The sequence below is a fragment of the Phyllobates terribilis genome, unplaced genomic scaffold, assembly GCF_046119375.1.
Source record: "Phyllobates terribilis strain yellow unplaced genomic scaffold, ASM4611937v1 Scaffold_1__5_contigs__length_1240528914, whole genome shotgun sequence".
Classification (NCBI taxonomy): Eukaryota; Metazoa; Chordata; class Amphibia; order Anura; family Dendrobatidae; genus Phyllobates; species Phyllobates terribilis.
The window spans coordinates 1198129778-1198156075 of record NW_027362761.1 but is presented as its reverse complement, the minus strand read 5'-3'; the positions used below and the strand labels follow the sequence as shown (position 1 = coordinate 1198156075).

Here is a 26298-nt window from a genome sequence, read left to right as displayed (position 1 = left end):
ATGATTATTGCACGGTCTATCCTCCCATAGATGATTATTGCATGGTCTATCCTCCCACAGATGATTATTGCACGGTCTATCGTCGCACAGATGATTATTGCACGGTCTGTCCTCCCACAGATGATTATTGCACGGTCTGTCCTCCCACAGATGATTATTGCACGGTCTGTCCTTCCACAGATGATTATTGCACGGTCTGTCCTTCCACAGATGATTATTGCACGGTCTGTCCTCCCACAGCTGTGCCCTGTGCTCCTGTAGCTTCCCCTGGGAGGAGGGCAGCGCCTCTGGGTGGGGTCAGGTCCTGTCATGTACACATGTTGTCCTATGTATATGACCTGAGAGCGGAGGAAGCTCCCGGGGTCTCCATGGAGACGGCGCAGCGCAGCCCACAGAGGAGGTGCGCTGAGGAGACACTGACGCTCCCCCGTCCTCCCGCCTGAGTGGTCGCTTCTAGCATGGAGCGCAGCGCACACGTGACCGCGGTGAGCCCCGCCCCCGGGTCAGGCCTGGCAGCCCGGTGACGACATCGGAGTGAGCGGCGGAGAGAGTCCCGGAGTGAGCGCGCCGGCCCCGGGAGAGACATGCGGACTGCGGCGCTGCTGCTGCTCGTCCTGCTCCAGCTGTCCGTGTGCCCGGTGCTGGAGGCCAAGGAGTGCGACAAGCCCTGTGTGAACGGCGTCTGCCAGCCCGGCAGCGGCCAGTGCCAGTGTGAGCCCGGCTGGACCGGAGAGCAGTGCCAGCACTGCGGGGGGAGGTTCAGGTGAGAGCGGGGGCGGCACACAGGCACACCGACACTGCCCGGCACCTATAGGGTGTGTGTACTGTATATAGTGTGTGTGTGTGTGTACTGTGTATAGTGTGTCATATATAGTGTGTGTGTGTGTGTGTACTGTGTATAGTGTGTCATATATAGTGTGTGTGTGTACTGTGTATAGTGTGTCATATATAGTGTGTGTGTGTGTACTGTGTATAGTGTGTCATATATAGTGTGTGTGTGTACTGTGTATAGTGTGTCATATATAGTGTGTGTGTACTGTGTATAGTGTGTCATATATAGTGTGTGTGTGTGTGTGTGTGTACTTGTATAGTGTGTCATACATAGTGTGTGTGTGTGTACTGTGGAGTGTGTGTCATATATAGTGTGTGTGTGTGTGTGTGTACTGTGGAGTGTGTGTCATATATAGTGTGTGTGTGTGTACTGTGGAGAGTGTGTCATATAGTGTGTGTGTGTGTACTGTGGAGAGTGTGTCATATATAGTGTGTGTGTGTACTGTGGAGAGTGTGTCATATATAGTGTGTGTGTACTGTGTATAGTGTGTCATATATAGTGTGTGTGTACTGTGTATAGTGTGTCATATATAGTGTGTGTGTACTGTGTATAGTGTGTCATATATATATAGTGTGTGTGTGTACTGTGTATAGTGTGTCATATATATATAGTGTGTGTGTGTACTGTGTATAGTGTCATATATATATATAGTGTGTGTGTACTGTGTATAGTGTGTCATATATATATATATATATGTGTACTGTGTATAGTGTGTCATATATATATATATATGTGTACTGTGTATAGTGTGTCATATATATATAGTGTGTGTGTACTGTGTATAGTGTGTCATATATATATAGTGTGTGTGTGTGTACTGTGTATAGTGTGTTATATATATATATAGTGTGTGTGTGTGTACTGTGTATAGTGTTATATATATATATATAGTGTGTGTGTGTACTGTGTATAGTGTGTCATATAGTGTGTGTACTGTGTATAGTGTGTCATATAGTGTGTGTACTGTGTATAGTGTCGTATAGTGTGTCATATAGTGTGTGTACTGTGTATAGTGTGTCATATAGTGTGTGTACTGTGTATAGTGTGTCATATAGTGTGTGTGTGTGTACTGTGTATAGTGTGTCATATAGTGTGTGTGTGTGTACTGTGTATAGTGTGTCATATATAGTGTGTGTGTGTGTGTACTGTGTATAGTGTGTCATATATATAGTGTGTGTACTGTGTATAGTGTGTCATATATATATATATATATATATATATAGTGTACTGTGTATAGTGTGTCATATATATATAGTGTGTGTGTACTGTGTATAGTGTGTCATATATATATAGTGTGTGTGTGTACTGTGTATAGTGTGTTATATATATATATATATAGTGTGTGTGTGTACTGTGTATAGTGTGTCATATAGTGTGTGTGTACTGTGTATAGTGTGTCATATAGTGTGTGTACTGTGTATAGTGTGTCATATAGTGTGTGTATGTACTGTGTATAGTGTGTCATATATAGTGTGTGTGTGTGTACTGTGTATAGTGTGTCATGTATAGTGTGTCATATATAGTGTGTGTACTGTGTATAGTGTCATATATAGTGTGTGTGTGTACTGTGTATAGTGTCATATATAGTGTGTGTGTACTGTGCATAGTGTGTCATGTATAGTGTGTCATATATAGTGTGTGTACTGTGTATAGTGTCATATATAGTGTGTGTGTGTACTGTGTATAGTGTCATATATAGTGTGTGTGTGTACTGTGTATAGTGTCATATATAGTGTGTGTGTACTGTGCATAGTGTGTCATATATAGTGTGTGTGTGTACTGTGTATAGTGTGTCATATATAGTGTGTGTGTGTACTGTGTATAGTGTGTCATATATAGTGTGTGTGTGTGTACTGTGTATAGTGTGTCATATATAGTGTGTGTGTGTGTACTGTGTATAGTGTGTCATATATAGTGTGTGTGTGTGTACTGTGTATAGTGTGTGTGTGTACTGTGTATAGTGTCATATATAGTGTGTGTGTGTGTGTGTACTGTGTATAGTGTCATATATAGTGTGTGTGTACTGTGTATAGTGTGTCATATATAGTGTGTGTGTGTACTGTGTATAGTGTGTCATATATAGTGTGTGTGTGTATAGTGTCATATATAGTGTGTGTACTGTGTATAGTGTCATATAGTGTGTGTGTGTGTGTGTGTACTGTGTATAGTGTCATATATAGTGTGTGTGTGTGTACTGTGTATAGTGTCATATATAGTGTGTGTGTGTGTACTGTGTATAGTGTCATATATAGTGTGTGTGTACTGTGCATAGTGTGTCATATATAGTGTGTGTGTGTACTGTGTATAGTGTGTCATATATAGTGTGTGTGTGTGTGTGTGTACTGTGTATAGTGTGTGTGTACTGTGTATAGTGTGTGTGTACTGTGTATAGTGTGTGTACTGTGTATAGTGTGTCATATATAGTGTGTGTGTGTACTGTGGAGAGTGTGTCATATATAGTGTGTACTGTGTATAGTGTGTCATATATAGTGTGTGTGTGTACTGTGGAGAGTGTGTCATATATAGTGTGTGTACTGTGTATAGTGTGTCATATATAGTGTGTGTGTGTACTGTGTATAGTGTGTCATATATAGTGTGTGTGTGTGTGTACTGTGTATAGTGTGTCATATATAGTGTGTGTACTGTGTATAGTGTCATATATAGTGTGTGTGTGTACTGTGTATAGTGTGTCATATATAGTGTGTGTGTGTGTACTGTGTATAGTGTGTCATATATAGTGTGTGTGTGTGTTGTGTATAGTGTGTCATATAGTGTGTGTGTGTGTACTGTGTATAGTGTCATATATATATAGTGTGTGTACTGTGTATAGTGTCATATATAGTGTGTGTGTACTGTGTATATAGTGTGTGTGTGTGTACTGTGTATAGTGTCATATATATATATAGTGTGTGTGTACTGTGTATAGTGTGTCATATATATAGTGTGTGTGTACTGTGTATAGTGTGTCATATATATAGTGTGTGTGTACTGTGTATAGTATGTCATATATATAGTGTGTGTGTACTGTGTATAGTGTGTCATATATATAGTGTGTGTGTATAGTGTGTCATATATATATAGTGTGTGTGTATAGTGTGTCATATATATATAGTGTGTGTGTATAGTGTGTCATATATATAGTGTGTGTGTATAGTGTGTCATATATATAGTGTGTGTGTATAGTGTGTCATATATATAGTGTGTGTGTATAGTGTGTCATATATATAGTGTGTGTGTATAGTGTGTCATATATATAGTGTGTGTGTATAGTGTGTCATATATATAGTGTGTGTGTATAGTGTGTCATATATATAGTGTGTGTGTATAGTGTGTCATATATATAGTGTGTGTGTATAGTGTGTCATATATATAGTGTGTGTGTATAGTGTGTCATATATATAGTGTGTGTGTATAGTGTGTCATATATATAGTGTGTGTGTATAGTGTGTCATATATATAGTGTGTGTGTATAGTGTGTCATATATATAGTGTGTGTGTATAGTGTGTCATATATATATAGTGTGTGTGTATAGTGTGTCATATATATATAGTGTGTGTGTGTATAGTGTGTCATATATATATAGTGTGTGTGTATAGTGTGTCATATATATAGTGTGTGTGTATAGTGTGTCATATATATAGTGTGTGTGTATAGTGTGTCATATATATAGTGTGTGTGTATAGTGTGTCATATATATAGTGTGTGTGTGTATAGTGTGTCATATATATAGTGTGTGTGTATAGTGTGTCATATATATAGTGTGTGTGTGTATAGTGTGTCATATATATAGTGTGTGTGTGTATAGTGTGTCATATATATAGTGTGTGTGTATAGTGTGTCATATATATAGTGTGTGTGTGTATAGTGTGTCATATATATAGTGTGTGTGTGTATAGTGTGTCATATATATAGTGTGTGTGTGTATAGTGTGTCATATATATAGTGTGTGTGTGTGTATAGTGTGTCATATATATAGTGTGTCATATATATAGTGTGTGTGTGTATAGTGTGTCATATATATAGTGTGTGTGTGTATAGTGTGTCATATATATAGTGTGTGTGTGTATAGTGTGTCATATATATAGTGTGTGTGTGTATAGTGTGTCATATATATAGTGTGTGTGTGTATAGTGTGTCATATATATAGTGTGTGTGTGTATAGTGTGTCATATATATAGTGTGTGTGTACTGTGTATAGTGTGTCATATATATAGTGTGTGTGTACTGTGTATAGTGTGTCATATAGTGTGTGTACTGTGTATAGTGTCATATATAGTGTGTGTGTACTGTGTATAGTGTGTCATATATAGTGTGTGTGTGTGTGTGTGTGTGTACTGTGTATAGTGTGTCATATATAGTGTGTGTACTGTGTATAGTGTGTCATATATAGTGTGTGTGTGTACTGTGTATAGTGTCATATATAGTGTGTGTGTGTGTACTGTGTATAGTGTCATATATAGTGTGTGTGTACTGTGTATAGTGTGTCATATATAGTGTGTGTGTGTACTGTGTATAGTGTCATATATAGTGTGTGTGTGTACTGTGTATAGTGTGTCATATATAGTGTGTGTGTGTACTGTGTATAGTGTCATATATAGTGTGTGTGTGTGTACTGTGTATAGTGTCATATATAGTGTGTGTGTACTGTGTATAGTGTGTCATATATAGTGTGTGTGTGTACTGTGTATAGTGTCATATATAGTGTGTGTGTGTGTACTGTGTATAGTGTCATATATAGTGTGTGTGTACTGTGTATAGTGTGTCATATATAGTGTGTGTGTGTACTGTGTATAGTGTCATATATAGTGTGTGTGTGTACTGTGTATAGTGTGTCATATATATAGTGTGTGTGTGTACTGTGTATAGTGTGTCATATATATAGTGTGTGTGTACTGTGTATAGTGTGTCATATATATAGTGTGTGTGTACTGTGTATAGTGTGTCATATATATAGTGTGTGTGTACTGTGTATAGTGTGTCATATATATAGTGTGTGTGTACTGTGTATAGTGTGTCATATATATAGTGTGTGTGTACTGTGTATAGTGTGTCATATATATAGTGTGTGTGTACTGTGTATAGTGTGTCATATATATAGTGTGTGTGTACTGTGTATAGTGTGTCATATATATAGTGTGTGTGTACTGTGTATAGTGTGTCATATATATAGTGTGTGTGTGTACTGTGTATAGTGTGTCATATATATAGTGTGTGTGTGTACTGTGTATAGTGTGTCATATATATAGTGTGTGTGTGTACTGTGTATAGTGTGTCATATATATATATAGTGTGTGTGTGTACTGTGTATAGTGTGTCATATATATATATAGTGTGTGTGTGTACTGTGTATAGTGTGTCATATATATATAGTGTGTGTGTGTACTGTGTATAGTGTGTCATATATATATAGTGTGTGTGTGTACTGTGTATAGTGTGTCATATATATATAGTGTGTGTGTGTACTGTGTATAGTGTGTCATATATATATAGTGTGTGTGTGTACTGTGTATAGTGTGTCATATAGTGTGTGTGTACTGTGTATAGTGTGTCATATAGTGTGTGTGTACTGTGTATAGTGTGTCATATAGTGTGTGTGTACTGTGTATAGTGTGTGTGTACTGTGTATAGTGTGTCATATATAGTGTGTGTGTACTGTGTATAGTGTGTCATATATAGTGTGTGTGTGTACTGTGTATAGTGTGTCATATAGTGTGTGTGTACTGTGTATAGTGTGTCATATATAGTGTGTGTGTGTGTACTGTGTATAGTGTGTGTGTACTGTGTATAGTGTGTCATACATAGTGTGTGTGTACTGTGTATAGTGTGTCATGTACTGTGTATAGTGTGTGTACTGTGTATAGTGTGTGTACTGTGTATAGTGTGTCATATATATAGTGTGTGTGTGTACTGTGTATAGTGTGTCATATATAGTGTGTGTGTGTGTGTACTGTGTATAGTGTCATATATAGTGTGTGTGTGTGTACTGTGTATAGTGTCATATATAGTGTGTGTGTACTGTGTATAGTGTGTGTACTGTGTATAGTGTCATATAGTGTGTGTGTGTACTGTGTATAGTGTGTGTGTGTACTGTGTATAGTGTGTCATATATAGTGTGTGTACTGTGTATAGTGTCATATATAGTGTGTGTGTGTGCACTGTGTATAGTGTGTCATATATAGTGTGTGTGTACTGTGTATAGTGTGTGTGTGTACTGTGTATAGTGTGTCATATATAGTGTGTGTGTGTACTGTGTATAGTGTGTCATATATAGTGTGTGTGTGTGTACTGTGTATAGTGTGTCATATAGTGTGTGTGTGTGTACTGTGTATAGTGTGTCATATAGTGTGTGTGTGTGTACTGTGTATAGTGTGTCATATACAGTGTGTGTGTGTGTACTGTGTATAGTGTCATATATAGTGTGTGTGTGTGTGTACTGTGTATAGTGTGTGTGTACTGTGTATAGTGTGTCATATATAGTGTGTATAGTGTGTCATATATAGTGTGTGTGTGTGTACTGTGTATAGTGTGTCATATATAGTGTGTGTGTGTACTGTGTATAGTGTGTGTGTGTACTGTGTATAGTGTGTCATATATAGTGTGTGTGTGTACTGTGTATAGTGTGTCATATATAGTGTGTGTGTGTACTGTGTATAGTGTGTCATATATAGTGTGTGTGTGTGTGTACTGTGGAGAGTGTGTCATATATAGTGTGTGTGTGTACTGTGGAGAGTGTGTCATATATAGTGTGTGTGTGTGTACTGTGGAGTGTGTGTCATATATAGTGTGTGTGTACTGTGGAGTGTGTGTCATATATAGTGTGTGTGTGTACTGTGGAGTGTGTCATATATAGTGTGTGTGTGTGTACTGTGTATAGTGTGTCATATATTGTGTGTGTGTGTGTGTGTACTGTGTATAGTGTCATATATAGTGTGTGTGTGTACTGTGTATAGTGTGTCATATATAGTGTGTGTGTGTGTACTGTGTATAGTGTGTCATATATAGTGTGTGTGTACTGTGTATAGTGTGTCATATATAGTGTGTGTACTGTGTATAGTGTCATATATAGTGTGTGTGTACTGTGTATAGTGTGTCATATATAGTGTGTGTGTACTGTGTATAGTGTGTCATATATAGTGTGTGTGTGTGTGTACTGTGTATAGTGTGTCATATATAGTGTGTGTGTGTGTACTGTGTATAGTGTGTCATATATAGTGTGTGTGTGTGTACTGTGTATAGTGTGTCATATATATATAGTGTGTGTGTACTGTGTATAGTGTGTCATATATATATAGTGTGTGTGTGTACTGTGTATAGTGTGTCATATATATATAGTGTGTGTGTGTACTGTGTATAGTGTGTGTGTACTGTGTATAGTGTGTCATATATATAGTGTGTGTGTACTGTGTATAGTGTGTCATATATAGTGTGTGTGTACTGTGTATAGTGTGTCATATATATATATAGTGTGTGTGAACTGTGTATAGGGTGTCATATATATATAGTGTGTGTGTGTGTACTGTGTATAGTGTGTTATATATATATATAGTGTGTGTACTGTGTATAGTGTGTCATATATATATAGTGTGTGTGTGTGTACTGTGTATAGTGTGTTATATATATATATAGTGTGTGTGTGTACTGTGTATAGTGTGTTATATATATATATATATATATAGTGTGTGTGTGTACTGTGTATAGTGTGTCATATAGTGTGTGTGTACTGTGTATAGTGTGTCATATAGTGTGTGTGTACTGTGTATAGTGTGTCATATAGTGTGTGTACTGTGTATAGTGTGTGTGTGTGTACTGTGTATAGTGTGTCATATAGTGTGTGTGTGTGTACTGTGTATAGTGTGTCATATAGTGTGTGTGTGTGTGTACTGTGTATAGTGTGTCATATAGTGTGTGTGTGTGTACTGTGTATAGTGTGTCATATAGTGTGTGTGTGTGTACTGTGTATAGTGTGTCATATATAGTGTGTGTGTGTGTACTGTGTATAGTGTGTGTGTGTGTACTGTGTATAGTGTGTCATATATATATAGTGTGTGTGTGTACTGTGTATAGTGTGTTATATATATATAGTGTGTGTGTGTACTGTGTATAGTGTCATATAGTGTGTGTACTGTGTATAGTGTGTTATATATATATATAGTGTGTGTGTGTACTGTGTATAGTGTCATATAGTGTGTGTACTGTGTATAGTGTGTCATATAGTGTGTGTGTACTGTGTATAGTGTGTCATATAGTGTGTGTGTACTGTGTATAGTGTGTCATATAGTGTGTGTGTACTGTGTATAGTGTGTCATATAGTGTGTGTACTGTGTATAGTGTGTCATATAGTGTGTGTGTGTACTGTGTATAGTGTGTCATATATAGTGTGTGTGTGTACTGTATATAGTGTGTGTACTGTGTATAGTGTCATATATAGTGTGTGTGTGTGCTGTGTATAGTGTCATATATAGTGTGTGTGTGTACTGTGTATAGTGTCATATATAGTGTGTGTGTGTGTACTGTGTATAGTGTCATATATAGTGTGTGTGTACTGTGCATAGTGTGTCATATATAGTGTGTGTACTGTGTATAGTGTGTGTATAGTGTGTGTGTACTGTGTATAGTGTGTCATATATAGTGTGTGTGTGTACTGTGTATAGTGTGTCATATATAGTGTGTGTGTGTACTGTGTATAGTGTGTCATATATAGTGTGTGTGTGTGTGTACTGTGTATAGTGTGTCATATATAGTGTGTGTGTGTGTGTGTGTACTGTGTATAGTGTGTCATATATAGTGTGTGTGTGTACTGTGTATAGTGTGTCATATATAGTGTGTGTGTGTGTGTACTGTGTATAGTGTGTCATATATAGTGTGTGTGTACTGTGTATAGTGTGTCATATATAGTGTGTGTGTACTGTGTATAGTGTGTCATATATAGTGTGTGTGTGTATAGTGTGTCATATATAGTGTGTGTACTGTGTATAGTGTCATATATAGTGTGTGTGTGTACTGTGTATAGTGTCATATATAGTGTGTGTGTACTGTGCATAGTGTGTCATATATAGTGTGTGTGTGTGTGTACTGTGTATAGTGTGTCATATATAGTGTGTGTGTGTGTGTACTGTGTATAGTGTGTGTGTACTGTGTATAGTGTGTCATATATAGTGTGTGTGTGTGTACTGTGTATAGTGTGTCATATATAGTGTGTGTGTACTGTGTATAGTGTGTCATATATAGTGTGTGTGTGTACTGTGGAGAGTGTGTCATATATAGTGTGTGTACTGTGTATAGTGTGTCATATATAGTGTGTGTGTGTACTGTGTATAGTGTGTCATATATAGTGTGTGTGTGTACTGTGTATAGTGTGTCATATATAGTGTGTGTGTACTGTGTACAGTGTCATATATAGTGTGTGTGTGTACTGTGTATAGTGTGTCATATATAGTGTGTGTGTGTGTGTACTGTGTATAGTGTGTCATATAGTGTGTGTGTGTGTACTGTGTATAGTGTCATATATAGTGTGTGTACTGTGTATAGTGTGTCATATATAGTGTGTGTGTACTGTGTATATAGTGTGTGTGTGTGTGTACTGTGTATAGTGTGTGTGTACTGTGTATAGTGTGTCATATATATAGTGTGTGTGTACTGTGTATAGTGTCATATATATATATAGTGTGTGTGTACTGTGTATAGTGTGTCATATATATAGTGTGTGTGTACTGTGTATAGTGTGTCATATAGTGTGTGTACTGTGTATAGTGTGTCATATAGTGTGTGTGTGTACTGTGTATAGTGTGTCATATAGTGTGTGTGTGTGTGTACTGTGTATAGTGTGTCATATAGTGTGTGTGTGTACTGTGTATAGTGTCATATATAGTGTGTGTGTACTGTGTATAGTGTGTCATATATAGTATGTGTGTGTACTGTGTATAGTGTGTCATGTATAGTGTATCATATATAGTGTGTGTACTGTGTATAGTGTCATATATAGTGTGTGTGTGTACTGTGTATAGTGTCATATATAGTGTGTGTGTGTACTGTGTATAGTGTCATATATAGTGTGTGTGTACTGTGCATAGTGTGTCATATATAGTGTGTGTGTGTGTACTGTGTATAGTGTCATATATAGTGTGTGTGTGTGTGTACTGTGTATAGTGTGTGTGTGTACTGTGTATAGTGTGTGTACTGTGTATAGTGTGTCATATATAGTGTGTGTGTGTACTGTGTATAGTGTGTCATATATAGTGTGTACTGTGTATAGTGTGTCATATAGAGTGTGTGTGTGTGTACTGTGTATAGTGTGTCATATATAGTGTGTGTGTGTGTACTGTGTATAGTGTGTCATATATAGTGTGTGTGTGTGTACTGTGTATAGTGTGTCATATATAGTGTGTGTGTGTGTGTACTGTGTATAGTGTGTCATATATAGTGTGTGTGTGTGTGTGTGTGTGTACTGTGTATAGTGTGTCATATATAGTGTGTGTGTGTGTACTGTGTATAGTGTGTCATATATAGTGTGTGTGTGTATAGTGTGTCATATATAGTGTGTGTACTGTGTATAGTGTCATATAGTGTGTGTGTGTGTGTACTGTGTATAGTGTCATATATAGTGTGTGTGTGTACTGTGCATAGTGTGTCATATATAGTGTGTGTGTGTGTGTGTGTGTACTGTGTATAGTGTGTCATATATAGTGTGTGTGTGTACTGTGTATAGTGTGTGTGTACTGTGTATAGTGTGTGTACTGTGTATAGTGTGTCATATATAGTGTGTGTGTGTACTGTGGAGAGTGTCATATATAGTGTGTGTACTGTGTATAGTGTGTCATATATAGTGTGTGTGTGTGTGTACTGTGTATAGTGTGTCATATATAGTGTGTGTGTGTGTACTGTGTATAGTGTGTCATATATAGTGTGTGTGTACTGTGTATAGTGTCATATATAGTGTGTGTGTGTGTACTGTGTATAGTGTGTGTGTGTGTGTACTGTGTATAGTGTGTCATATAGTGTGTGTGTGTGTACTGTGTATAGTGTCATATATATATAGTGTGCGTACTGTGTATAGTGTCATATATAGTGTGTGTACTGTGTATAGTGTGTGTACTGTGTATAGTGTGTCATATATAGTGTGTGTGTACTGTGTATATAGTGTGTGTGTGTACTGTGTATAGTGTCATATATATATATATAGTGTGTGTGTTCTGTGTATAGTGTCATATATATATAGTGTGTGTGTACTGTGTATAGTGTCATATATATATAGTGTGTGTGTACTGTGTATAGTGTCATATATATATATAGTGTGTGTGTACTGTGTATAGTGTGTCATATATATAGTGTGTGTGTACTGTGTATAGTGTGTCATATATATAGTGTGTGTGTACTGTGTATAGTGTGTCATATATATAGTGTGTGTGTACTGTGTATAGTGTGTCATATATATAGTGTGTGTGTATAGTGTCATATATATAGTGTGTGTGTATAGTGTCATATATATAGTGTGTGTGTATAGTGTGTCATATATATAGTGTGTGTGTATAGTGTGTCATATATATATAGTGTGTGTGTATAGTGTGTCATATATATATAGTGTGTGTGTATAGTGTGTCATATATATATAGTGTGTGTGTATAGTGTGTCATATATATAGTGTGTGTGTACTGTGTATAGTGTGTCATATATATAGTGTGTGTGTGTACTGTGTATAGTGTGTCATATATATATAGTGTGTGTGTACTGTGTATAGTGTGTCATATATATAGTGTGTGTGTACTGTGTATAGTGTGTCATATATATAGTGTGTGTGTACTGTGTATAGTGTGTCATATATATAGTGTGTGTGTACTGTGTATAGTGTGTCATATATATAGTGTGTGTGTACTGTGTATAGTGTGTCATATATATATAGTGTGTGTGTACTGTGTATAGTGTGTCATATATATATAGTGTGTGTGTACTGTGTATAGTGTGTCATATATATAGTGTGTGTGTACTGTGTATAGTGTGTCATATATATAGTGTGTGTACTGTGTATAGTGTGTCATATATATATAGTGTGTGTGTACTGTGTATAGTGTGTCATATATATAGTGTGTGTGTACTGTGTATAGTGTGTCATATATATAGTGTGTGTGTGTACTGTGTATAGTGTGTCATATATAGTGTGTGTGTACTGTGTATAGTGTGTCATATATATAGTGTGTGTGTACTGTGTATAGTGTGTCATATATATAGTGTGTGTGTACTGTGTATAGAGTGTCATATATATATAGTGTGTGTGTACTGTGTATAGTGTGTCATATATATATAGTGTGTGTGTACTGTGTATAGTGTGTCATATATATATAGTGTGTGTGTGTGTGTACTGTGTATAGTGTGTCATATATATATAGTGTGTGTGTGTGTACTGTGTATAGTGTGTCATATAGTGTGTGTGTACTGTGTATAGTGTGTCATATAGTGTGTGTGTACTGTGTATAGTGTGTCATATAGTGTGTGTGTATAGTGTGTCATATATAGTGTGTGTGTGTGTACTGTGTATAGTGTCATATAGTGTGTGTGTACTGTGTATAGTGTGTCATATATAGTGTGTGTACTGTGTATAGTGTGTCATATATAGTGTGTGTGTGTACTGTGTATAGTGTGTCATATATAGTGTGTGTGTACTGTGTATAGTGTGTCATATATAGTGTGTGTGTGTACTGTGTACAGTGTGTCATATATAGTGTGTGTACTGTGTATAGTGTGTCATATATAGTGTGTGTGTGTGTACTGTGTATAGTGTGTCATATATAGTGTGTGTGTGTGTGTACTGTGTATAGTGTGTCATATATAGTGTGTGTGTGTGTACTGTGTATAGTGTGTCATATATAGTGTGTGTACTGTGTATAGTGTGTCATATATAGTGTGTGTGTGTGTGTACTGTGTATAGTGTCATATATAGTGTGTGTGTACTGTGTATAGTGTGTCATATATAGTGTGTGTGTACTGTGTATAGTGTGTCATATATAGTGTGTGTGTGTACTGTGTATAGTGTGTCATATATAGTGTGTGTGTGTGTACTGTGTATAGTGTGTCATATATAGTGTGTGTGTGTGTGTGTACTGTGTATAGTGTGTCATATATAGTGTGTGTGTGTGTACTGTGTATAGTGTGTCATATATAGTGTGTGTGTACTGTGTATAGTGTGTCATATATAGTGTGTGTGTGTGTACTGTGTATAGTGTGTCATATATAGTGTGTGTGTGTGTACTGTGTATAGTGTGTCATATATAGTGTGTGTGTGTGTACTGTGTATAGTGTGTCATATATAGTGTGTGTGTGTGTACTGTGTATAGTGTGTCATATATATATAGTGTGTGTGTGTGTGTACTGTGTATAGTGTGTCATATAGTGTGTGTGTACTGTGTATAGTGTGTCATATAGTGTGTGTGTACTGTGTATAGTGTGTCATATAGTGTGTGTGTACTGTGTATAGTGTGTCATATAGTGTGTGTGTACTGTGTATAGTGTGTCATATATAGTGTGTGTATAGTGTGTCATATATAGTGTGTGTGTGTGTACTGTGTATAGTGTGTCATATAGTGTGTGTGTACTGTGTATAGTGTGTCATATAGTGTGTGTACTGTGTATAGTGTGTCATATATAGTGTGTGTGTGTACTGTGTATAGTGTGTGTGTACTGTGTATAGTGTCATATATAGTGTGTGTGTGTACTGTGTATAGTGTGTCATATATAGTGTGTGTGTGTACTGTGTATAGTGTGTCATATATAGTGTGTGTGTACTGTGTATAGTGTGTGTACTGTGTATAGTGTGTGTACTGTGTATAATGTGTCATATATATAGTGTGTGTGTACTGTGTATAGTGTGTCATATATAGTGTGTGTGTGTGTGTATAGTGTGTCATATATAGTGTGTGTACTGTGTATAGTGTCATATATAGTGTGTGTGTGTGTACTGTGTATAGTGTCATATAGTGTGTGTGTGTACTGTGTATAGTGTGTCATATATAGTGTGTGTACTGTGTATAGTGTCATATATAGTGTGTGTGTGTGTACTGTGTATAGTGTGTGTGTGTACTGTGTATAGTGTGTCATATATAGTGTGTGTGTACTGTGTATAGTGTCATATATAGTGTGTGTGTGTGCACTGTGTATAGTGTCATATATAGTGTGTGTGTGTGCACTGTGTATAGTGTGTCATATATAGTGTGTGTGTACTGTGTATAGTGTCATATATAGTGTGTACTGTGTATAGTGTGTCATATATAGTGTGTGTGTGTGTACTGTGTATAGTGTGTCATATATAGTGTGTGTGTGTACTGTGTATAGTGTGTCATATATAGTGTGTGTGTACTGTGTTTAGTGTGTCATATAGTGTGTCATATATAGTGTGTGTGTACTGTGTATAGTGTGTCATATATAGTGTGTGTGTGTACTGTGTATAGTGTGTCATATATAGTGTGTGTGTGTACTGTGTATAGTGTGTCATATATAGTGTGTGTGTGTACTGTGTACAGTGTGTCATATATAGTGTGTGTACTGTGTATAGTGTGTCATATATAGTGTGTGTGTGTACTGTGTATAGTGTGTCATATATAGTGTGTGTGTGTGTACTGTGTATAGTGTGTCATATATAGTGTGTGTGTGTGTACTGTGTATAGTGTGTCATATATAGTGTGTGTGTACTGTGTATAGTGTGTGATATATAGTGTGTGTGTACTGTGTATAGTGTCATATATAGTGTGTGTGTACTGTGTATAGTGTGTCATATATAGTGTGTGTGTGTACTGTGTATAGTGTGTCATATATAGTGTGTGTGTGTGTACTGTGTATAGTGTGTCATATATAGTGTGTGTGTGTGTACTGTGTATAGTGTGTCATATATAGTGTGTGTGTGTGTACTGTGTATAGTGTGTCATATATAGTGTGTGTGTGTGTACTGTGTATAGTGTGTCATATATAGTGTGTGTGTGTGTACTGTGTATAGTGTCATATATAGTGTGTGTGTGTGTGTACTGTGTATAGTGTGTCATATATAGTGTGTGTGTGTGTGTACTGTGTATAGTGTGTCATATATAGTGTGTGTGTGTACTGTGTATAGTGTCATATATAGTGTGTGTATAGTGTGTCATATAGTGTGTGTGTGTGTGTGTACTGTGTATAGTGTGTCATATATAGTGTGTGTGTACTGTGTATAGTGTGTCATATAGTGTGTGTGTGTGTGTACTGTGTATAGTGTGTCATATATAGTGTGTGTGTACTGTGTATAGTGTGTCATATAGTGTGTGTGTGTACTGTGTATAGTGTGTCATATATAGTGTGTGTGTACTGTATATAGTGTGTGTGTGTACTGTGTATAGTGTGTCATATATAGTGTGTGTGTACTGTGTATAGTGTGTCATATAGTGTGTGTGTGTACTGTGTATAGTGTGTCATATATAGTGTGTACTGTGTATAGTGTGTCATATATAGTGTGTGTACTGTGTATAGTGTGTCATATATAGTGTGTGTGTACTGTGTATAGTGTGTCATATAGTGTGTGTGTGTACTGTGTATAGTGTGTCATATATAGTGTGTACTGTGTATAGTGTGTCATATATAGTGTGTTTGTGTACTGTGTATAGTGTGTCATATATGGTGTATGTGTGTGTATAGTGTCATATATAGTGTGTGTACTGTGTATAGTGTGTCATATATAGTGTATGTGTGTGTACTGTGTAGTGTCATATAGTGTGTGTGTACTGTGTGTAGTGTGTCATATATAGTGTGTGTGTGTACTGTGTATAGTGTCATATATAGTGTGTGTGTACTGTGTATAGTGTGTCATATAGTGTGTGTGTGTACTGTGTATAGTGTGTCATATATAGTGTGTACTGTGTATAGTGTGTCATATATAGTGTGTTTGTGTACTGTGTATAGTGTGTCATATATGGTGTATGTGTGTGTATAGTGTGTCATATATAGTGTGTGTACTGTGTATAGTGTGTCATATATAGTGTATGTGTGTGTACTGTGTAGTGTCATATAGTGTGTGTGTACTGTGTGTAGTGTGTCATATATAGTGTGTGTGTGTACTGTGTATAGTGTCATATATAGTGTGTGTGTGTGTACTGTGTATAGTGTCATATATAGTGTGTGTACTGTGTATAGTGTCATATAGTGTATGTGTGTGTATAGTGTGTCATATATAGTGTGTGTGTGTACTGTGTATAGTGTGTCATATATAGTGTATGTGTGTGTACTGTGTAGTGTCATATAGTGTGTGTGTACTGTGTATAGTGTCATATATAGTGTGTGTGTACTGTGTATAGTGTGTCATATATAGTGTGTGTGTGTGCTGTGTATAGTGTGTCATATATAGTGTGTGTGTACTGTGTATAGTGTCATATATAGTGTGTGTGTACTGTGTATAGTGTGTCATATATAGTGTGTGTGTACTGTGTATAGTGTCATATATAGTGTGTGTGTACTGTGTATAGTGTCATATATAGTGTGTGTGTACTGTGTATAGTGTGTCATATATAGTGTGTGTGTACTGTGTATAGTGTGTCATATATAGTGTGTGTGTACTGTGTATAGTGTGTCATATATAGTGTGTGTGTACTGTGTATAGTGTGTCATATATAGTGTGTGTACTGTGTATAGTGTGTCATATATAGTGTGTGTGTACTGTGTATAGTGTGTCATATATAGTGTGTGTGTACTGTGTATAGTGTGTCATATATAGTGTGTGTGTGTGTGTACTGTGTATAGTGTGTCATGTGTATAGTGTGTCATATATAGTGTGTGTACTGTGTGATATATAGTGTGTGTGTGTGTACTGTGTGATATATAGTGTGTGTGTGTACTGTGTCATATATAGGGTGTGTACTGTGTGGGTCATGTATAGTGTGTGTATATTATGGGCTGTGTATAGTGTCATACTGTAGATACAGTGTAGGTGTATACTGTGTGTATATGTTGTATTTATATGCTGTCTAGTGTAGGAGTGCGTGTGTGTTTGTGTATATAATATAGGTGTATATTCCGTCACTGTACTATACTGTGTATATATACTATGTATACTGTGTACATGCTTTTCATATGTACTGGGGACATGGTGTAGGAGCACTGTGAGTGTATATATGCACTGTATATAGTGTGTGACATACTGTGTTTGTTACACGTGTGTGTATACACACCACACACACTATACAATATAGTAATGCAGTATATACAGCATACACACATACATGTGTGTACTGTATGTGTATATACTGTATACTATGCATGCTGTGAATACTGTGATATACCGTAAATGTAGTGTATGTACTGTGTGTAATAAATATTATGTATATTTGAGTGTGACAAACTGGATATATGGTGACTGTACAGTGTGTGCTGTATATAGTGTGTGCTGTATATAGTGTGTGTGCTGTATATAGAGTGTGTGCTGTATATAGAGTGTGTGCTGTATATAGAGTGTGTGCTGTATATAGTGTGTGTGCTGTATATAGAGTGTGTGCTGTATATAGAGTGTGTGCTGTATATAGTGTGTGCTGTATATAGTGTGTGCTGTATATAGTGTGTGCTGTATATAGTGTGTGCTGTATATAGTGTGTGCTGTATATAGTGTGTGCTGTATATAGTGTGTGCTGTATATAGTGTGTGCGTGCTGTATATAGTGTGTGCTGTATATAGTGTGTGCTGTATATAGTGTGTGCGCTGTATATAGTGTGTGCGCTGTATATAGTGTGTGCGCTGTATATAGTGTGTGCGCTGTATATAGTGTGTGCGCTGTATATAGTGTGTGCGCTGTATATAGTGTGTGCGCTGTATATAGAGTGTGTGCTGTATATAGAGTGTGTGCTGTATATAGAGTGTGTGCTGTATATAGAGTGTGTGCTGTATATAGAGTGTGTGCTGTATATAGAGTGTGTGCTGTATATAGAGTGTGTGCTGTATATAGAGTGTGTGCTGTATATAGTGTGTGCTGTATATAGTGTGTGCTGTATATAGTGTGTGCTGTATATAGTGTGTGCTGTATATAGTGTGTGCTGTATATAGTGTGTGCGTGCTGTATATAGTGTGTGCGTGCTGTATATAGTGTGTGCGTGCTGTATATAGTGTGTGCGTGCTGTATATAGTGTGTGCGTGCTGTATATAGTGTGTGCGTGCTGTATATAGTGTGTGCGTGCTGTATATAGTGTGTGCGTGCTGTATATAGTGTGTGCGTGCTGTATATAGTGTGTGCGTGCTGTATATAGTGTGTGCGTGCTGTATATAGTGTGTGCGTGCTGTATATAGTGTGTGCGTGCTGTATATAGTGTGTGCGTGCTGTATATAGTGTGTGCGTGCTGTATATAGTGAGTGTGTGCTGTATACACTGTATGGAATCATTAGGCATCTCCAGCACTGTTGTCAGTATAAAGGGTTAATAATCCCGACCCCTGGATGTGTCCTCAGTCTTGGTAGTTTCCTCTTTCTTTGGAGAATCTGTGCAGGATTATTACATACAGGTAACTGAGAAATGTAACGTTTCTGTCTGTTACATGAGAATAAGAACAGACAACTGAAAATATACAAAATACATTTCTGACCTTTTTCCCCAAATCTCCGAGCCTGATACAGTAATATATAGAACGTTGTATAGAGTAATATATATATAGAGTTTTATTTATTTATCTATCTATATATAATTCTATAGTGTTGTTATAGAGTAGTATGGCCGCTCGTCTTCTCGTGCGCTCCCTCCATCCATGGTGTCCGTCAGCGTCTTCATCTTTCTGGGCAGCTCCAGACACTGATCAGAGGCGACTGTTCAGCATCGGGAATCTCCCTTTTGTGATTTTTATTATATAATCATTTATTTTACAAACATTATAACATTTTGTGTGTAAACATTTATTTATTTCATCTGCCTCCCTGGGAGCATCCATATATATATTTTCTGCTGTGTGAGTGTCCGAGTACGTCAGACCCTGTATATAGCAGCCGGTGACCGCCTGTACTGTGGCTACCTCAGCCGTGAGCCGAGCTCGCCCCGGGGCTCTCGGGTCTACCAGGACTGTGGAGTCAGTAAGCCAAACCTCCGACTCCTCAATTTCCATGACCCCGACTCCCTCATACTCGGCTCATGTTTAAGTGATAAATTTACTGGAGCACAGATTCATCTCAGCTAAAAGTCCAGACCCTTAGATCAGGAATAAGACAGACGTTTATAGGACATTTCATAACTTTCCCAAATTCTTATGAAAAAATATTTCCCACAAACTGCATTGAACTACTGTAACCAATTTATTATAGATTTTAGTAGTTGGAGTCGGTCCATTTTATTCCGACTCCACAGCCCTGGGGTCCACAGCTGTGGGGGGAGCCAGGCGTCATTTTGGTGTAGTCTAGAGCCCTGCTCTGAGATACAACTTCCCCTAGCTGTCATCGCTCACAGTGTACAGCGGTGACTGGAGGGCCGGGCAGCGGCGGTGAGCGGCGAGTGCAGGTCGGCAGCCTGACATTGTACTGCTAGTCCCAGGCTACTGAGCTGTTCTCACCACTGGAGGAAGTCACCACCGCAGGCTGCTCTGGAACTAGTAGTACAACACCCGGTTGCCAGCCTACGCTCACTGCTGCTGTGCTGTGATCAGCTCTGCTCACTGTAAAGACTCATTCACACATCCCTGCATCACACACCATGAATGAGACGGTTAACTGACTGAGCAGAGCAACGAATCTAAGCCCAGCATGTGCGGTGCAGCCATGTATCTAAGCCCATCATGTGTGATTCAGTCCACTGAACCGTGTATCTAAGCCTGTCATGTGTGATGCAGCCGTATGTCTAAGCTCTAAGCCAATCATGTTGGAAGCAGCCCGCTGAGAAGTGTATCTAATCCTGTTATATTGTCTTGTGGAAGTATTCATCCCCTTGGCTTTATACCTATTTTGTACATTACAACCTGTGTGTAAATATTTCTGTAATCCGATGTGTGTGATGCATCAGCACTAAATAGTCAAAGTTGATGAAGTGAGAAAATATAAGGATAAATTCAATTTTTGGGATGAAATAACTGTGCTTAAGTCATGTGCATAAGTATTCACCGCTTTTGTGATGCAGCTCCTAAATATTTCTAGTGCAAGCAATTCCCTTCATAAGTCCCATGCTTAGTGACAGGCCGTCCCCCTGTGTGCAATCTAAGCTTCACGTGTCTGTCAGTATATACACTTTACCTTTTCTGAAAGGCCACAGAGGCTGCAACACCATTAACAAGAGGCACCACCTGACCAAACAGCACCATGAAGGCCAAGGGGCTCTCCAAACAGCACCATGAAGGCCAAGGGGCTCTCCAAACAGCACCATGAAGGCCAAGGGGCTCTCCAAACAGCACCATGAAGGCCAAGGGGCTCTCCAAACAGCACCATGAAGGCCAAGGGGCTCTCCAAACAGCACCATGAAGGCCAAGGGGCTCTCCAAACAGCACCATGAAGGCCAAGGGGCTCTCCAAACAGCACCATGAAGGCCAAGGGGCTCTCCAAACAGCACCATGAAGGCCAAGGGGCTCTCCAAACAGCACCATGAAGGCCAAGGGGCTCTCCAAACAGCACCATGAAGGCCAAGGGGCTCTCCAAACAGCACCATGAAGGCCAAGGGGCTCTCCAAACAAGTCAGGGACAAAGTTGTTGAGAAGTACATGTCAGTACTGGCTTATGGGAAAAAAAAAAAAAAAATATTCCAATCTCTGATGATCCCCGGAGTCCCACCAAATCCATTATCATCAAAGAACATGGTACCACAACAAACCTGCCAAGAGAGGACGCCCACTAAAACTTTCAGTAAGGGGGGCATTAGTCAGAGAGGCAGTACAGAGACCAAAGGTAACCCTGAAGGAGCTGCAGAGTTCCCAAGCAGAGACTGGAGTATCTGTCCATACGACCACAGTAAGTTGTACACTCCACAGAGGTGGCTTTTATGGAAGAGTGGCCAGAAAAAAAGCATTTACTTACAATTATTGTGTGTAAGTTTCGTTTTGAGTTTGCCAAAAGACATGTGTGAGACTCCACCAAATGTATGGAGGATGGTGATGTGGTCAGATGAGACCAAAATTGTGCTTTTTGGCCACCAACTTAAACGCTATGTCTGTCTCCAAACCGACACAGCTCATCACCAAAGAACACCATCCCCACAGTGAAACATGGTGGTGGCAACGTCATGCTGTGGGGATGTTTTTCGGCAGTAGGGACAGGGGAAATAGTCTGAGTGGAGGGGAAGATGGATGGTGCGAAATACAGAGATATTCTTGAGCAAATCCTGTTTGTCAGTGATTTGAGCCTGGCATGGGGGTTCACCTTCCAACAAGAAGGGGAGGAGACATCAGTCACATGGAGTAGACTTTTACGACAGTCGTAATGCGAATGGGCACTACTGGACGTTTTCATGGCAGCAGCTGCTACCCCTAGTGTTTAAAAAATGGAAAATATCAAAACTTTTAAGATTTCTTTTTTTCATATTTTATACCATGAAAGAGAAAATTAATATTTTAAAAAATATTAAAGCATTAACATTTTACAAATTTTTTTTTTTATTTTTATATTGTTGAAGAAACATATTTTTTTCATAACACATCACCTTTTAAGAAAAGCCACAAGTTGTCAGTAGGGTTTAGGTCGGGTGAGGACAGGGCCGGGTCATTACTCTTCCATCTTTCAGGCCTTTCCTGGCCCCGGGCAGTGGAGGTGTGGATGCTGCGATGGAGCAGTGTGCTGCAGAACAATCAGGGGTTTCTTATAAGTTTAATACAGAGAAAAGAAATGCTGACTTAGTTGTCCATATTTTATAAGCCGCTCTCCTGTGTTTTTGGGTTTTATTTTTTTTTCTGCTCAGTAACTGCATGGTGCGAACTGAGCCTTATTTGTTTACTACAGCAGGACCGAATAGCAGCAGGCGGCCCCTTATCTCCATGACTAAGAATGTTTTTATGGTGTTAGTGTCAGAGTCTCTGGTGCATCTCTGGAGCTCGCTCCTTTCTCAGGATGGTTCTTCTCCCTGGCAGATGGAGGTAGCTGGCCTTGAGGGAGGTTAACGGTCTAGTAGCAAGGGAGGCTGGCCGCGACGCCTGCAGTAATGGGAAAGCCTGGCCACTACGCCTGCGGTGGGGGTGGGGGAGGCTGGCCGCGACGCCTGCGGTAGGGGTGGGGGAGGCTGGCCGCGACGCCTGCGGTAGGGGTGGGGGAGGCTGGCCGCGACGCCTGCGGTAGGGGTGGGGGAGGCTGGCCGCGACGCCTGCGGTAGGGGTGGGGGAGGCTGGCCGCGACGCATAGCATGTGGCGCATACTACACGTTGGACTTTTCCCTGTAGCCGTACTTTTAGGTACTTGTGGGCTCCGTGAGTCTGACCCCGCCGATCACCAGGTGTAGTTTTACCATAGTTTGCAGACCAATAAGTTGCGAGAGAAGCAATCCTTCCCAAAAAGTTATCATTGGTGTATTTGGGAAAAATGAGACTTTAGCAGATGGCGCCAGTTGTCTTTTCCAACCGCCCAGTGTCACGGGATGATCAGAGGTGACAGACAGTCGCCCTGCAGTTGGTTGCAGGAGATCTCTACGTTTGGCATTACAGACATCTTCTTAGAGGCTGGCTGTCTCTAGGACCCAGTGGCTACCTCCCTCTGGCTAATTAGCTCCCTGGCCTGAGTGTATAAATACCTGGTGTGTCTGAGCGGGAGGTGCTGGCGATATTCATTACTACTTGTGAAGGCTTAGCAAGAGCAGTACTTAGTCCTCTCTGGAGCTTGAGGTCGTGTGCGCATTTGTTTGGAGTCGTCTAAAGCTAAGCAAGTCCCCCGTTTTTGTACCCTTGTTGTCTATAGTGTTTAGTGGAGATCGACTAGTGCTCATCTCCTTCCTTCCCTAGCCTTAGCCATACGCCAGGGAAAGTCAGGACGAGGTACGCGTGCGGCGATTACTGAAGAGCCAATATAGGGACGGTAGTTGAGTCAGGGTGACACCAGACCAAACTAGGAGTTCTCCACTCCCCCCTTTCCCTAGAGTCTGGGCTCCCTTTCCTTCTTCCCTCTGTGTTGCATTAAGTCTTTCCCACACCTGGCGTGACATTCAGACTGTGTCCTGCCCGATGTCCGCCGCCGGCTGTCAGCAGGTCCCAACACATATTGTGCATTATTCTTGCTCTTCTGCTGTGGCGCAGGCTCTACCATCGTGTGAATTGTTTTTTATGATGCGGCCGGTGATCATTTTATCACATACTTAGGTCATTTATGGCCGTCCCTGCCGGCGTACATGACGGGCTGGTATGGTTGTGTCACACGGTTTATTATGGCATTGAGTCAGGAGGCGTTTCTCCAGGTTATTATAAGTCACTGACAGGTAGTAAAGCCGTGCCAGGTCCTGGTTGAGTAATATTAGTATATTATCATTTAATAATCGCAGCAAAATGTGAGAGAGAAAATAAAACGTAACTACTAAGTACAGAAAGGCTACAATAGGTGGTGAGAGAATCCTGAGGCTCATCTGTCACCTTGAAAGACTAGAGGGAGGGTCTTTGTACTTGTGCAAAGTATCACCACGTGGTGATTAATGAGACATCGCAATGTGTAAAGATGTGCAACCAATAGTTTAGAGTAATAACTAAAAAAGTAGTTGTGACAGTGATCAGACATGGGGCAGCATTGGATTGGTGGTTATGCAGTGGAACCTATGATACCCTCCCTATAGACTGTTTAGTTGCAAGCATTTGCAATACTTGCGATTTAGATTCTCAGAAGATTCTGCCACTGCAATATGCATAGTGACAGTGCGCTCCCTCACCGGCTCTGAGCCGACGTAATCAGTCAGCAAGAGAGCTCACTGTCAATGTGTGTTGTAAGATTACCCGGGCAGAGCGGAGACCAGCGCTGTCCCCTGTAAGTGACATCACTTTCAGGGGCTGCGCTGATCTCCGCTTTTCCTGCACAACGCTGGGTGTTCTTACAACAAGCGCTGACTGTGCGTTCTCTAGGCGGCTCATTACTTCTGCTCAGAGCCAAAGAGGGAGCGCACTGTCACTGTTCATATTGCACAGAGGCACAATCTACTGAGAATCTGAATCGGAAGAAGAAAATTTATAATTTCAAATTGATTGAAGAGAGCTGGGGTGACAGAATCTGCTGAGCATACGCCGGAATTGAGAACCGGCGCATGCTCCCATCCCGTGAAACAGACGTCATTGATAATGCTTCATTTCAGTGAGGAGGAAGAGGGTGCGACAGTGACCGCAGCCTCTGCCCTCTGATGACGCTGCTTCTGACATTCCCAGCATGCACTGGGATTCTCAAACGAAGTGTCATCAAAGAGTAAGTAGTAAAATAAATAAAGGAGTCGGAGCAGAGTGGGAACAGTAGGGATTTTTTAATTAAAGAGTATTAGAAAAGTGTTATATAGACAGACATTTAGGATTAAAATAGATTTTACTTTTGGGCCACCCCTTTAAATCTGTGTTTCCGGTGTCCTTATTCTGGAGTTGCTGCTGATGGATGGAGGAGGTGAGCTGTGACTGTGCTGCTGTGATGGTGCTGACGAGGCGATCCTTTGTGATCTGGCTGATGATGATTAGGATGATTTCAGTGATGATATTTTGCAGTAATTTTTAGGCTGCAGGTAAACAGTGGCCACTTCAGGGCTATTTGTTGCCCTCTTGCGCTCCTCCAGGGGTCTGTAGTTCTCCTTGTCCTGTCTGTCAGCTCAGTGTTAAATCCATCTCTGCATGGTGGGGGAGGAGGGAGATGCAGCTGCTGCGTAAACCTCAGTGATTGGATGCAGTGAGCATGTTTTTTTTTCACAGCCGCCTATTCTAAATGTGGTTTTTTTTTTTGGTTTTTTTTCTTCCTATTTTTGCTTAGAAAATCATGCTTTTAACCATCCAAAGTGATTTCATGAAACCTGCGCTAAATATGCTGTGGAACTGTGCGTTTTTATGTGAATTTTTTTCTCTATATGTTTCTGCTGGGAGCCTGAAAAAACACAAAAAAAACCAGTTTTCCTTTATGTGCAGAATCAATCTTTTCTGTATTAAAAAGACACACTATAAATCTGTACCAAAAACCCATCAAGTAAGGGGTAAGGTGTATCCATAAACATGCAATAATCAGAGAGGATTATTGTATAGTTTAGTGCGGAGACCTACACAGAAAAAAAACAGCATTTGCACAATGTGTGAACATGGCCTAAGAGCATTTTTATTTTCAGTCCTTTTCGCTGGCAATTGATTCAGATATCCCAATCAATTGCCAGCGAAAAGGACTGAAAATTTTTTTGAGTAAATCTATTTGCCAGGTTCAAGGTTGTACTCACCTTGGTGGTGGCGATGGGGCTGTGTTTATACACAATAGCCAATCTGAAGAAGCCGAACTGCAGATGAACACCTTAAATTCCCAGGAAGGCGTTGAGGTATGGAGCCTGGCTTAACAAAAAAAAAAAAAAAAAAAAAAAAAAAAAAAAAGTAAAACAAGT

The 26298-nt window shown here is 39.3% G+C and overlaps 1 protein-coding gene and 1 long non-coding RNA gene across 3 annotated transcripts in view; one reads left to right on the top strand and one right to left on the bottom strand.

Moving 5' to 3' along the window:
• The first annotated feature begins 349 nt into the window (after window positions 1-349).
• ATRN (attractin) overlaps window positions 350-26298 on the top strand; it is a 110921-nt gene continuing 84972 nt past the window's right edge. The window contains exon 1 of one of the 2 annotated variants that reach the window (XM_073649289.1): window positions 350-763. In XM_073649289.1, coding sequence (XP_073505390.1) covers window positions 585-763 — 179 coding nt within the window. In that variant the 5' untranslated portion in view covers window positions 350-584. The remainder of the gene's footprint in view (window positions 764-26298) is intronic. The other variant, XM_073649285.1, reaches the window with a different exon arrangement.
• LOC141164155 (uncharacterized) lies at window positions 25183-26296 on the bottom strand. Its single transcript, XR_012250853.1, has 2 exons — window positions 26140-26296; window positions 25183-25799 (listed from the first exon to the last, which is right to left on the bottom strand). It is a non-coding gene; the product is annotated as an uncharacterized lncRNA (long non-coding RNA).